Source organism: Phytophthora sojae (assembly GCF_000149755.1).
Source record: "Phytophthora sojae unplaced genomic scaffold PHYSOscaffold_7, whole genome shotgun sequence".
Classification (NCBI taxonomy): Eukaryota; Oomycota; class Peronosporomycetes; order Peronosporales; family Peronosporaceae; genus Phytophthora; species Phytophthora sojae.
Window position 1 is genome coordinate 773,515 of NW_009258121.1, and position 15,493 is coordinate 789,007.

Genomic DNA, 15,493 nt, shown 5'->3' on the forward strand with positions numbered 1-15,493 from the left:
TAGTTCGGAGGAGCGGTATGGGTGTTTGTGTGAAGGCGACGGGTGCTTAAAATGCGACCCATGTGATATCATTGCAAAGGTAAACTACTTCCTATGCTCTAAAGAAACAATGAAAATCTGACCCTTGAGTGATTGCGTGGTTTAGGCTCACTGTGGACACGTTATTCTTCGTCTTTCGACAGCGGAGCGTGTCTTGTGCCCTTCGTACAATGTTTCTCACTTGGTATCGGCAAAAGGAGACGCAGCTGCCAGTGTTCAGCGTCTGAGCATCACAATTCTTGAAATCTTAGCGGCGAACCACCAAAGTCGAGGGCAGCTCATTCGTGGATCGGCTGCACTAGAATGGTCGTGGATCCCGCTATTGACGAGATGTGCCATTATTCCAGATTGTTGGTCACATGATGCGGACGCGGATTCGATCACCGTCACTGCGGCCCAAACTATTCAGATGTTCGGCCATTTAAGTGGTGCAAAAGGTCAGGTTTACTGCTGATCGCGTTTTATGATGCACTTACCGATGCACTTATTTGTTTTACGGCAATTGACTGAAGCAGAAGTTGCGCTGAGGTTAGCGGCCGAGAAGCCGTTTATTGCTATGCTGTTTTCATACCTCACTCCCACGTATGTGCTTTGAAGTAGTACAATATTACTGTGTGCACTAAATGCAAGCACGCGGTTTACTAACTGTATTATGGATGTTGTCCATTCCGTGATGCAGGGACATGCTGTTCGCTAGAAATGTAGAGGTTCGCCGAGCGTCGTCATTCACACTGGCAAGGCTTGCTGAATATCCATTAGTTGTCCGAGACCCGTTTTTCCAAGAGAAAATGGCGATGCTGGCTCACGTAGCGTTGAATTATGGTGAGCCCCAGGATTCTAGCGGAGAGCACGACCAGGTCGTATTGGCCAACAAACTGATTCTTACCCGCAACAGAGCCTTATTGACACCAGGCTTACAAGGGAGAAGTGCGGACGACGATATTCTGTCGCTATTGATGAGGCTGCTGCTGTCCAACGAGGTTGATTCCAATGACGTGGGAGATTTGTGCGCGGATGTACTAGCGCATTTATTATACTTCCGGGTAAACGCGCGCGATGAAAAACGTCTTCGCTCAGTTATGTGGCGCTACACGCGTGCTATGAGCCCAAATAAGTCTGGAGAACTCCCCAACTACCCGTCTTCCAAGCGATTAACAGCATATCTTCACAACTGGCTGGAACCGATGCTGCAGAAATTGCAGCAGTCGAGCTTTGGTGCGTTTCATGGAGAATCTACGAAGCTGTTGAGAGAGGAGCTGGTGTCCACATGCAAGCACTTCAAGGATCCTTCAATCAGTGAGTTCTTGCGCGTGTTGGTAGAGCTCCACCTTCGTCCATCCCTTAGTGACACTACGGAATGGATGATGGCCAGCAATGTCATCGATGCCGCAAATACTGGTGCGATCGTGCCCTACAAGTGCGAAAACTCGCATCCTTCAAGACCTCGTTACCTGCAGTATATTTTTATGGCATCCGATCGATCATCACGGGAACCAAATGACCACAGCTTCCGTGGATCTGCTCACTTGTGGCATTTCCTGAAAAAACTCTGGGAATTAGCAAGTGATGAAGAACGAAACAATGAAAAGGCCCAAATTGCGAGGTCGATGGTGAGAGATTTCGTGGTATCCAGTATTCCTGGCATTCTTCGAGTCTGGAGTACAACCAGCCGAGCAAACTACTCCACGGTTGCGATTGACAGACGGAGATCGTTGCTTGATTTCGTGATTGCGGTTGGAATAGTGGAGCCAGGTATATTTGAAGCGGTTGACGTGGAATCAATGGTTGAAGTAGTAGCCAACACGGGTCCCTACTCCGGGGAAATGATGGGACGGGAGTATCTACTGCTGTATTATGCTTGCAGCTACATTCCAGCAAAGCTTGACTCGATGATACAGTGCGTAAATCTTGATCAGAAGGATGGCACACCTGGTGAGATGTTTCGACTGTTTTGGAGCCGCGTTCAGCTGGAATATCTTCCAGTGAAATGTGTACTAGCTCCAAATACTAGAGTGACCATCTTGGACCCTGCTCCCGATCTAGAACTACGAACGATCTTCGGCGTTGACCTTCTGCGGTTGCTGTCGTCACACGCTCCGACTGCTTCATTGTGGTATGTTCAGTCTCAAGGGTATACCCAACTATTGGACATGATGCTATTGGGTGCGAAGGCTTCTGCTCTCCAAATGCAGCAGCCGCTTGTTCGTTCGTTCTTGTCCAACTTGCTCCAATTGGTGAACCATCTCATGGAGCTGGAAAATGCCAAGTATCTCCGCATTTTTGCGTCCGATCCTCGATACCTCAGATGTATCGTTGATCTCATTTATGCTCCAGCCCATGAAGTTCAAACGACGGCCATTAAACTACTGCAGAGCCTGGCAAAGCACCCGCGGCTTTTTGCGATGCTCTCTCACCTGGAAGACCTCGTGCAACCTGTTGCAAGTGTGAATGCCGACGTGCTTTCCTATGTGGCTGAAACAGCTCTAGTAAAGCATCAGCCAACGCCGCCAATGCCTCAAGATAACAATGTGCTTCTCGCGCACCTTTTGTTCGTCCCTTTCTTCACGGGATTGAGTACAACAGAGTTGGCCAAACTATCTCTTGGGTTCAATCGGTGCAACGAGTACACTCCAAGTCGGTGGCATATTTTGGTGAATGATAGCCGCTTCAGTGCAATCCCGGATTGGATGCTCGAACCGAACAATTCCACTGTGGCTTCGTCCACTTCTGCTATGAAACGCATTCAGAAACGGTTTGAAAGTTCGCTTGGAGTGCACCGTGACAAGGCCAATGTCTCATTGTATTCAATCGACAAAGAAACATATACAAGTCATGCTTCTGCAGCTACACGGAAGCGTATTGCACTGAGACTCGACAACTTGCTCAAGATGTATACGGACGATGCGAAACTGTATCGAGGGTCTGTGCGTGCTCGAAATGGAATCGTGATGAGGTTGGGAAGACTTCTTGTGGAAGACCGAGCCGAAATTATTCGCCGAGTTGCATATACCAAGCGCGTCTCCGAACGTACTCTGTTCGAGCAAATGAAAACGCAACAATTGTCGGACCTCCTGTTATTGCTGGAAGAGTCCCCACTATTTGAGGGAATTCAGCGCGATCTGCTCGCGAACTTGGCGTTCTGTATGAGAACTCCGGTTGAAATTGTGATCGAGGACACTTCGGACTTGCAAAAGCTGCCATTGCTCCTTGTCTATAACGAAAGCGTCGAGATTGAAATGCACTTTCCAGGATCTCAAGAAACAATCCAAGGCACGGTCAAGCGGGGAGGTCTGCTTGGATATCCACCTTGGATTCAACAGATATCTCCACATGAAGACGCGGAAGCCTGCAATGGCACGATAGTGCACGCGTGCGGGTTGCTTGGGGCTGTCATACCCATAGAAGTACTGGAGTCTGAGCTTCCAGAAGCTGCTTTTAGTTTGATAAACGAACGACTTCTCGGCGCGTACGGAGCTGGAGACATCCAGACCATCTCGGCCTTGATGGGGATAAACACTTTGCCAGTCCCGACGTCAGGAAAGCGCCGACTGCAGAGGTCGGCTGTCTCTCTGATTGTTCAACTCATTAGCGCAGACGTTTTCATTGACTGTTTGCTCAACGACAAGTGGGCGATTGAAGTTATTGTGGACGTTGCGTTGGGAGTTCTACCTTGTGTGGTTGTTCTGGATGCTCTGACGGTAATCACTGCCATTACCGGGACCGAGGCCTACACAAAGCGATTCTGTGCGCGGCTGTCGACGTCAGAGATTGAAACCCTCCCAGAAAACCCGAACGATATCACTACAAGCCTTTTGCGTCCTGTTATCAGTATATTAAATCGGTTCAAGCTTCGATTGTGGCAGGATCATCCTGCAATTTTAGAGAAATTTTTTCTCATCCAAACACACCTTGCGAGTTATCTTCACGCGTTTTGGATAAACCTGGAGTTACTTTGGCCCTCAAGCTACCTGAAGAATTGCCTTGCATTGCTGAACGCAGAGTGCAAAGGCACCACTGAAGCTGTTGGTTTGCACCTGAGTAGTGCCATTCCGCGCCGACTCGATTATCTGGTGAGATGCGGATATAACCTCGGGTTACACCTAGCATTGGCTCAAGTGCTTGCACGAGCGTGCGATGGAAATATTGTCGGCTTGCTCAATCTTTTTGGTGCCCTTTGTTCGGATGATTTGCTTCGCGAAGAAATTTGGGAGCGGGTATTCAGCTCTTGTGGAAAGCTTGATGGGGTGCTGCAGCATGTGGCATCAGCACTCGACGAATGTTTCGAGGCAGGCGATTTCGTGAGCCTTGAAGCCTATTGCAGTTTTATATACCTTTTGTGCATGAGTGGAATAAGTGAAGAGTGGGATCGAGAGTTTTGCTGTTCAATGGAGAGTCAATTTGGGATCTTGTCCAAGCTCATTTTGAAGCTGCGTAAGGCGCCAGACGAAAAATCAGTACGTTGTTTGCCTTTTCTTTTAATATTTGGGGTCATCCTGCAGCAAACTGCTCATGCTGAAGTATTTATTCCTGCAGATTCGTGTCCTCCTGCGCTGTATTGGGAGTATATGCGTTGACAAGCCTGAAAATTGCAAGATTGCAACAGCTTTGAGAATTCCTCCCGAGGACCAACCGCTAACTCTCGCCAGGACAGTCACCAAGTCGCTGAGCGAGCTTATGGAGGTCTTGGTCAGCGACAGTGGAGCTGAGTTGTCCGCGATCGAAGCAGAATTTCTGTGCATTGATGTCATCATCTCTGTCGGTGGCCAGGATGAATTGGAACCGAAAAACGTCGTATCGACTGCCATTCGGCTGATCCAATTTCTCACTTCACCGTCACAAACCTTCTTGGCCGCATCAGTGGCTGCTTTACAATCAGTGGTCAACTCGCTGCTTCGTGGACTGGATTGCGATTACCGACACTATAACGACGCGCTGCACGACGAAAGCAGCGTGGCCGTTGTTTTAGCTGGCTACGAACGCGTTTCGAAAGAATATTCAGAGACAAACGACAGTTTGACCAAGATGAAGCTACTGGAAAGCTATGCAAGACTTCTCGACAAATTATTATCGTGCCGACCGGTTATCGAGCTAATGTGGACAACCCACTTTAGCAACATTGAAAAGCAGGACCCGTTCGTTGCCTGGTTGTATCGTTGGATGGTGTTTGAGGCCTCCTATAGTCCTCCCATTCATGCTCTGAAGTCAAAGCGTGACTCTAAACGTGGTCGCCTACTAGCTACTGCTGCTAGCTTGAAAGCCAGTGCGCTCGCAGCAATGATCAAACTGAGCGAGCACGATTCAATTTCCGAAGTTGTGAACCTTCACCCAGGGTTCGTAGCGGCACTGGTCTATACTTTTGCAGAGCTACGGAACGATACGCGTCCGATTGATTTACCTCGAGCAACATCATGGATGCATTTCCTGTGTGCCGTTGGGGAGCAGTGGACTGAAGATTCACGAGTCAATCGCTGGCTGACGAACCAGCATGATTTGGGCCTGGTTAAAGCATTTTTGCCGCAAATAAGCATTGTCAGTGTTCTAAAAGCATGCCGTTCGCTGGGAGTATCAGAAGACACCTTTAAATGCTTCGCAATGCGCTTCCTTCTGCTCACTGTAAAGCTTCAATCTCACTTTGGCAATCTCTTGGCCGACGATGACGAAGAATGGCGCGGGCTCTTTCCTTTATGCATCGATACGCTGAAGTCTCCCACATCGTCCGACCTGACGAAGTGCTACGTAACCAGTTTGCTGGCAGAGTTGGCATTCGATGGAGGCCACGTAAATTTATTCGTGCAATCACCTACGGAGCTTGTGGATCTTGTCAGGGCAGTGCTGGAAATGTATGGTGGAAGACTGTCAAAAGACACAATCCACAGCATCGCATCTGGAATTTCAGACGATTTCTTGTCCTCTCGAAAATGCTGTACCAGCGATGGCAAAACGCTGTGCGATGAAGCTGATACTACCTTGCAATTCGCTCTGGTTCGAGAGAGTTTGCGATTTGTTCTCAATCTCTCAAGGGAGGTGGAAACACGGATAGTGTTATTCAATACGGAGTTCTTTCACTCCATGATGTGCGGAACAATTTTCCAGGAGGCCATTTCATTTTTAAGCGTGAGGGAGCTGGTGGATCCATGGATGAGAGTCCAAATCGACGCACTTAAACTGGTAAAAAGTTTGATGGGATTGGGAGAAGGCACTGCGAGTGTCCGGTCGTATCAATTTGCTGCTCGGCGTGGCCAACTCTTAAAGCATTGCACCAACCTCCTGTCGAGGTCATGCTCAGAAGATTTCCGGCCCATGATAGTGGAATCCTTGATCCCGTATGTGAGCCGAAACATCTCAGCTAGCAGTGAGATTGCAGCGTTGCGTGAGCACGGAGAAGGAGACTTGATGGAGACTCTGTTGGCCATGGCTACCCAAGAGAGTGGGGAACAAGATCAAGAACAAGTAGAGTTTTGCTTGCAATTGTACAACTCGATTATCGAGTTCTCAATTGTCAACGCGGTATATGCTGCTCAAGCTACAAACATGGGAAGGCTTCGCAAGATCCGAGAGGGATTATTGAGCCAGGACGCACTTGTTAGCTCATGTCTCCCACGAACGCTGTACCTTATCGTTCGGATGTTAGGAAGGCCAACGCCGAGCATCCATCTAGGCATTGTGGAGGAGAGTTGGGAGGTAGTTTCAGAGCTGCTGCTTCATCCGCGCTGTACTTCTCACTCAGATTCTGTGAAGCGTTCGCTCGAGATATTGTGTTGCTCAGCGGTGATCGGGGAAGAACTACTTGCAAGGGCGGCACACGACTGGGAAGACCGGGGCAAGCGCGTTGTGTTGCGCTTAACTGAACTGGCGCACGGCGACTTGCCTCTGGGGAATGACTCGATCGCAGAACTATCGACGAAAGCCTTAGCGCAGATGTGTCACTCCGATACGCTGTGTGAGCGCATGATCCGCGATTTGAATGTTGGTGGAATACTTCTGACCAACAGCCGCATTAAATTGCGTAAGTACCCGACCCAAGTGCTAAACGCACTCCTTGCGCATGAGATCACGACGAATCGTACGTCACAGTTAGCAGCGCAACTTGTGGATCAGCTGGACGATATGTTAACATCGAGTAGCGAACGCCGACTGCAGCTGCTGGAGCTGTTGCCTTCATTGCTTGGGTCACCCGCGTTCGAGGCTTTAAACGTGGGTGACGGTATTTGGAGTATTTTTCACTGCATCCTGGCTGAGGCGAACTACTCGAAAAACAGCCAAGATTCTTTAGTGTCAGTTGTTAGAGCATTGGTAGCCATCTTGGACGCTTGCGACGCCAACAGCATGCCGAGTGAATTGTTTGTGGGGTTGCAGAACTCGTTGATGCAACTGCTCAGAGACCTCCAAATGGCTGCCGACTTTGATGATACCCCCCGAAAATGTCAACACCCCACCTCGATCCTCGAGCTACTCGTATTCGCCAGTTTAGTCAAACTTGGTGACTGTGAAGCGATTGTGGAGCAATACAGTGTGCGGTTCTTCTCGCTGTTGATGAATTGCAGCACGTGCCGCCACTGCAGCATAGACCACGAAAGCAAGCTACTTCTTCAAGATTCGCTGGCGTTTCACTTCTTGGATGCTGACGTACAAGTGGACCCTTCTACAACCGTGATGAATTTCCGACCCTACTGGCGTACATTAACGAGAATGTTCGTTAGCTTTCACGACGCAGAAGCACACTTTGCTGTAGCAACGATGCTGCTACAGATACTTCAGAGTCCATCTAGTCGTGACTTCCGCCGTTTTGTCGCTGACACGTGCCAAATCAATTTGGTCGATGTTCTGTGGTGGCAAGTCTCCACTTTCAATTTGGAGACTGAAAACAGTGAGCTTCAAGCACTATGGTATGCTCTCCTGGACCAGTTGTGCTGCAATCGGGAGGTCGCGTTAGAGATCATGGCGAAGCGTTTCTTGGAAGATTTCGTCCTGTATGAGCACCAGCACCAGCTAGAAGATGAAGAAAGGCTCTCTCAATCAGGAGATGACAAGCTTCTTCGTCTGGTCTCCACTGTGATTCGAGCAACCACCACTTCCGACCACAGCCATTTCTTCGAGAAAAACTATGCGACGTCTGAGGTCTTAGCAGAGCTGTGTATTCGCGCTGTAGTCTCCATCTCGGACATGAACAACTCAAAGTGGAATGCCACGGAAGTTCTACACGCTCTGGTCCTGCACGAACGAACTCTTGTCGCTGTCCAAAAAGTGTGTTGCGTCTGCCCGACGGAGCAATTCGACTACGATTCGATAACACGCCCAACTCGGCTACGCGCAGTATCGGAGATGCTTCTGCAGTGTGAAAGTGACATCGCTGACCTCGTCTGCGTGCTTACCTTGGTGCTTCAAGTCTGCGGATCGCAGCAGAGCATCTCACTGCTTGTTCATGCTCGGAACGCACCCGACTGCTGGCCTATGACCGATGTTCTGATCGAAGTGATGCACCAATGCATTGGAACTCTTGCTGCGGCAGACCGAGCACTCCGATCCATAGTGCTGACGACTTCCGGTCCTGCTGACTTCCTGCCGTACCAGCTGCCGACAGAGCTGCACACGAAGGCAACAGTGTTAGCATTGCGCCTTGTCCATCTATGCGTTGGCGATCGCTATCTAGCCCAATCCTTGGAAGCAGACATGGAGTTAGCACCGCAGCTTGTGGCATGCCTAGCATCGGCCACCTGGGAAGTTGCGGGTGCTGTGGCTTCAGCGTTGAGCACTTTAATTCGCTGCGCTCCGGCTTGGAATGACTTAAACGATGAAGAGGTTGCGGGTGTAAAACGATACGAGTGTGACCAAGGGCTCTACCGACGGCTCGAGTATTTCTCAACCATCGATACGCAGGCAACGTTCCGCTTGTCACCTCCAAGTATGTTCCCACCTTGCTTCGTGCTCCTGATCCGCTGGTTGCGGTATTATTCAGTAAACTTATCGTTGCTCAATGGCTTCGAATCGGTTGAATTAGCGACGCCTTCGAGTGCCTTGCACGTGAACTTAGTGACAGATATATTGGAGATATTGTTGTACATTGTCTCCAACTTCCACTCGGAAATTTACAAGAACGATAATGGAGAGGCGGAGGAGAGCGAGCACGCCTTACTGCTTCAGTCGCTATTGGCGCTATGCCAGCGGCGATCTCAGCGTGAACCTGGTGGAAGAGTGAGCGGCGATGGGACCGACACGTGCATCGTTTCGAGCAGTCAGATCCGCAGTCGGTCTCTTGATTTGGTGCAGCTTTTGTGCTCCTTGGATCTACCGCGCACATCGTCCGTTGAGGTCTTTGCTAACGCCCGGCAGATGCTGATTTTGATGCTGATCGTTGAGCGCTCGACTTCCGAGATCGAGCAGAGTGCGGCGGCCCAGTTGATCCAAGAGCTCGCGCTGAAGGACGCGATCAAGGATTTGTTGATACGCAGCACGTCGCTGCTTTCTCGCTTGGGTGCGTGGCTGGAAATGGAGACGCTGCAACTTCTTGCAGCAGCAATCTGCCAGAAGTTAGCCACTCCGTCTAGCAAGGGTTCTTCTCGCTCTGTACGACAAAGCGTCTTTGACTTCTCCTCAAGCGTCCAGCAGCAACTTGCTCACTTCCTTTTCGCCGGAATGCCGGGACAAATGCAAATTGAAACTCGGCGATCAGTTGGTCAATTACATGCGCCATTGCTGAAAGATGTCCGCAGGATCAGCGTTGTCGTCACGCAACGAGAAAGAAATGGTTGGGCCAATTCTTCAGTAGATCGCTTGCAATTTGACGTTTTAAGTCAAAGTGGACTTTGTGTTCGACAATTCGAGTACGATACGGGCTTTCACAGCTGTCATGAATTCCTCGTCGAGGCGCCAGCCAGCACTATTCGATGCACTGTCGGCTTTTGTAACCCAGCGCAGGGCGGCGACAGTACTGAAAACACGTTCGAGCTTGCTGGTGGGTTTGGCTCGTCCGTCCATTTCTGTGGTATCACAACAGTGCGAGTTTCGGAGACTCCGGTACATGGTAATACTAACGCGCAGTCTCCGTCGACGCGAGGCGTTCTGTCACGATTGTTGAGACAGGAAACCGGTGCGATAAGTTTCGAGCTGTTTGGAGCACTATCGAGTATTGTGACCGAATTCTGTAAGGACTTTTCGATTTTCTGCGATCCGGTAATTGCCCTCCCGGAGCAGATTTTGCTTGTTCTCGCTACGTCGGCGAGCTTCTCATCCGATGGGAAAATGGACGTTGCGTGCTTTGAAGCGTTGAGCGGGTGGTTTCCGAGTAAACCAACAGTAAGCAGCTTGAAATCGAGTGTTTCCCCAATCTTGCGGCTGATCCAGAACCTGCGTCAACTCGCTTGTATAACCGACGACGTTGTCGGCGCCAAGCAACTTATCTCCGAGGACAGCTATAATCCGGCGTCAACATTTCTCGAGACATTTGTCGAGTTCATTGCATCTGTGGAAGCTGCGGAGTTTTCCGCGCATTGCTTGAACATCTTGTTCATGGAGAATTCCGACTTGCTCCTGTATCTCTGCGCCCAGTTCAAGCCACAGCAAAGCCCCCAGTCCACATTTCTTGCGTTGGTAGCCATCGCGATCCGCAGAGAGGTCATACATTGCCAAGCGTTCACGACACAGTGTGCTCAGAAGCTGCTTCGATCTGTGATTGATGCTGGCATCCGACAAAGCGTTGGGCAGTCCGAGCAAGAACTTTGTGAGCTGCTACGCTTCGCAGCTTCTGTTGTTGTACGATTAGCTCGCTGTACCGGGATCGGAGCGGATAGTCTGGGTTTCTTCTCTCGTGTAGCGTATGAAATATTTGCACGGCGGCAGTGGGTCGACTGCTTTCCTTCCAAAGCGGCTAAGGATTTGGTCGTAGCTTGTGGATTTTTCTGCGATGGACTGCTCAAGTCGGTAGCGGTGGACGCGGACACACGCGAGAGCGAGCAGCTCGACACATTGTTCACTACGTTTGACGCGTTCGAAGATGGCCTAACGATCGTCGAGACGCTGCTGATGTTCCTGGGAAAGCCTTCACCAAGCGATCAAACCTCCAATATTGCGTTCGACAGCATTGATCGCTTGGCGTCGAGCATTCTCGCTTCTCTGGTCGAGAAAGTCCCTTTCCGGGCAAAGTTTGAGCAGGCATCGCTAAAATTGCTGGACCGTCGATCGAAGCAATTCGAAGAGCAGTCCCTTGTTGGCTTAAGGAAATGCATCGGACTCACTCGCTACGACTTTCAGAGCGAACTACACGCCGTCCGGCTCACGTACTACTCGTGTATTCGAGCCGGCGTCCGGACTGGGATCATCCCTCCGCAGTGCAGCGGCGTCTTCGAGCGCTTTGACCAGGAACACCTTCTGCCAACTGAAGGCGCGTCACTGTCGTGGCACCTCGATCAAGTTGATTCAATCCACCGTCGCCATTCCCATATATGGCGTACTACTAGCAGTGACGAGAACCCAGTGATCACCTCGTCCAGCAAGAACTTGGCAGCGGAAGACGCGAGACTTGAGTCGGAGCTCCGTGAGTTGATTCTGTACGCGAACGAGCACGCCGAGCTGCTGTCTGTTCTAACGGTAAACCGTAAGAAAGCCATGACTTTTGCGATAAGAGCAGCGACGCGGAACGCGCGCGTGCTCATGGCGTTCCACGCGATGACCAGCATCGCCCTCGATTTTTACCTTGACACAGCCAAGAAGCTCCAAGGAACTAAACGCAAGACTGTCACTCTTGATAATGCGCACCAAACCACATTCCTCGAGTGGTTATTGCTCCTGGAGGAGCTGGCGGGGCTGCTGTGTGCGGGTCTTCACGAGCTGGATGCAAGTTACTACGTGGAAATCGCGCGTCAGTTCCGCTCTCTAATCCTTGACTTGCCTGTATTCCTCCGCAAGATTCAGCGCTTGGGGACGCATTCGCGACAGCAGGCGCTCATGCTGTTCCTCGACAACCTTCATCGACTGCTCAAACGCGCGACGAATCGGAACGAATTGCGCGTGGTTGCAGCCAACGGATCGGGCATCGTGGACCAAACGAAGGGAATCCGAGCGCGTCTCCGCAATCTCGATGTTGCAATATCCACCTCGCTGGGAATACTCTTAGAGTCTCCACACGGAATGGAGAAGCTTTCCAGAGCTCTCGTGGCGATGCAGTACATGTGGCGACGGATAATGGGGACTACGGCGCTGGAGAAGGCGATGACCAGCTCGAAGGAATCTATTAGCCTGATGAAGAAAATCACGGAGAAGTTGGTCAAGTTTATTCGGATACTGCAGCGTCCGATGAGAGCCTTTAAGGCTGGTGTTGGCACTCAGCGACAGAGTCACTCGACTAAGGAGGACTTTGAGAGCCCGTCCGCTGAGCTAGATACACCGCAATCGGTTGACTCAATGAACACGGACCAATCTCAGAGCAGCGGTGGATACGAAGTTGTTGCGTTAGCTGGCAGGAATCCCGATCTTCTGCTGTCTCGCTTCCCGTTCACGTCGTCGGAGCTTCTTTTGGACCATATCGGATGCGAGTGCATTGCTGCCAAGCGGGCGAAGCATCTTCTACAGTCCCCCAAGCACGCGAGCGCTACAGCTGAGGTGCTCAGATCGGCATTCGGCGCCGATAACGATGCAGTCGAGCGGATGTCGCTCCTCGAGCTGGCCGAGCACTTTCATCGGCTGGAGGGGGCGAGGAAACTATTCGACGTGGTCGATCGACTCCGACAGCAAACGCTAGAGGATGATGACTTGCCGTTCTCGAGTGTCCCTTTCGTAGCGCATGACAAGATGGAAATGAGTTTGTGGCGGTTGATGGTGCGGCCGATTCAGCGACTGAGACTCTTCCACCTGCACCAGCAGGTGCAGCGCTTCGTTGTGAGCGACTACAGCAAACGCCAAGTCATTCTGAACAAATACCGGCTTGGCTCACCTCAACGACCATCTATGACACGAGATCAAGTCGACAACCGAAGCAAAAACGTTCCCAAGCTGGAGACAAAGTCTCAGGAATCTTCCGCTTGGGCCAGACTCTGTGTAAAACCGTTTCAGAATGGTACACAGCGCGTTGTTGCTGATCGACCGATGATAAGCTTGCCAAAACCCTTGGCTCCTCCCGCTCCAGTGGACGGACCATCAACATTATCGCCATTGTTACCCAAAGTGGCCATTTCCGAGTCGATTCTAAAGGTTTGCGATGGGATTGTGAATCCTGACCCGTTCTCGGATAACGCGGCCATGATCCAACTTCGTAGGAAGCTCGACGCTCAGAGGCGGAGACACAGCGGCTCACACGGACCAAAATTCCGCAACTTTTGGCAGACCAAATCGAGTCGATCGGCACAGTATCGAACTGATGGACAGGATGGCCTCGTTGAGAGAGCGTTCCAGTGGATTCTCTCGATCGGAGCGCGGTTGATCCTGCTGGTCGCCTTCTGGCGCCAAGAAGAGCTGCGCACGGACCTCCAGGACCCCATCATGGCTCGTGCGTTTCGCGATTCCCATGAGCACGATGAATACTACAGACTGTACCATGCCAAGAAAGGTCTTGGGGAGCTCGTACGGGTGTGGATGCCCACGAGCGGTAGGCTCGGACTCCTGCTCTGGCAGGAACGGTACTACGCACTTGGTGGTACGTCCCTTAGCATAGTCATCGCGTTATGGCTTCCCAGCATGGTTTCCTCTGAAGCGGACACTTCGACCCGAAACACCGTGATGACGCGGATCATTTACGCATACGGCATCGCGATCTTCCTGCTGTCTGTGGTGTCAATTATGCTGATCGCACGGAGTAAGTTGGTGGTTAAATGCCTTCCTTATCATAGTTGTGTATTTCTCTAACTTCTCTATTACTGTAGACCGCTTTGTACTCCTGGAGCAGACTCGCTTGCGAATTCGACCGGTCTCTCGATATTACCAGAATGTCTTGGCCGTGATCTCGATCGGTGTGGAAATGGTGCAGCTCAACTCGCTGGCGTTTGACTCGGCCGTCGAATGGGACGACACGGACCAGCTACCAGCCGCGCTGCAGTGGCTCGGGAATCAAGGTATCACCAAGTTCGGGGTGTCGTCGGTCTCGGAGCTGCAGGCTCTGGGTGTTCTTCTGCTTCTGCTGCTGTGGTTTCTGCTGTTGAAATGCGCCAACAAGTTCCAAGAAACGAGCGCGCTGCTGCACCGCGTGCTGACGAAAGATCTGCCAGCGCTCATCCACGGGTTTCTCTACATGGGGACGATCTCCGTCTTCTTCTCGTACCTGGCGTGTATGGATTGCTCGGACCAGCGCAGTTCCAGTGGCTTCAAGAGGTGCCAAGTCGCCGCCGAGTCCCAGCCGCCACCGTTCCTCATCGCGCACCAAGACATTAGCTGCTGGACTGCAGAGCACCAGTGGTACGCGTTTCTCGGGATATGGGGGATCACCTTCTTCCTACCGATCGGGCTGCTGGCCCATGGCATGAGCCACGTGCTGTTCCAGCGCGAGACGCTCGATATCAAGTACGCCCCCGTGCTGTTGCTCGTGGCTCAGTTAGTCAAAGCTGGGGCTGCCACGGCGCAAGCGTTCTTCCCGTACGATCCGATGCTTCTTGCGGTTCTTGGGGTTATCGGTAACGGAGTGCTGCTGGTGCTGACGCTGGTCATGCAGAGCTGCTCGCTCTGGTACATCAAGTACGTCAAGTGCGGCATCTACGCGGCGTCGTGCTGGGCGTCGCTCGGCGCCATCCACCGCCTGCACTACGCCGGCCAGAGCAGCACGCGGTCGCTCAACATGATCTACTTCGGCTGGCTCAGTATCGGGCTGGTCACGGCCTCGGCCATTCTGCTGCGAGTGTGGCTCCGAGCTGAGGCCAAGAACCGCGACGCGGAACGGCATTTCGCAGCCCAGCAGCGACTATTACTCAGCGCGGACAACTCGACAACGGGTGGCATCGGCGCAGTGGAGCTCAAGTTCCTCAAGGCGGCGAAGAAACACTCGCGCGACGACCTCGTCCGAGCTGCGTTCATTGCGAATGCGAGGAAGCTCAGCGCTTCGGCTCCGCCGCCAGCGCTGAAGGAATTTATGGCGAGAGCGAGGCAGCCGCTGGGGAGTAGCAATGCGGCTGATAACATGCGAGCAGCGCAGTTCATGCGCAGTGCGCAACTCTCCGCCAAGAAACTGGAAAACCTGCGCAGGCGAAGGAAGTTGGCGAGGCTCACCAAGTGAGGCTGGTAGTGAGCTAGTAGTTGAGCACCCAAACAACCTTACTTTACTGCACCCAGACTGCTCGTTGCACAAGCCTTCGTCGCGCTCCGCCAAGCACCACCTGGCACCCGAGGCATCCTCTCGGCCTTCAGATCGCAGAGCTCCGGCTCCGTGCCGGTGCAGCCCCGCGTCGCACCGGACCGATTGTTGCACTTCAAGCGGCACATGTGACGAGCAGGGGGATGGGCACGATCTTCAGAAACCGCCAGAACATGGCTGCACTTC

The 15,493-nt window shown here is 51.8% G+C and overlaps 1 protein-coding gene across 1 annotated transcript; it reads left to right on the top strand.

Annotated features, from left to right (window-relative positions):
- Positions 1-11,640: 11,640 nt before the first annotated feature.
- PHYSODRAFT_250815 (hypothetical protein) lies at positions 11,641-15,229 on the top strand (the record flags this gene model as incomplete). Its single annotated transcript, XM_009533746.1, has 5 exons — positions 11,641-12,909; positions 13,396-13,516; positions 13,573-13,615; positions 13,704-13,822; positions 13,890-15,229. The coding sequence occupies 5 exons, from the start codon at positions 11,641-11,643 to the stop codon at positions 15,227-15,229; spliced, it is 2,892 nt and encodes a 963-aa protein (XP_009532041.1).
- Positions 15,230-15,493: the final 264 nt, after the last annotated feature.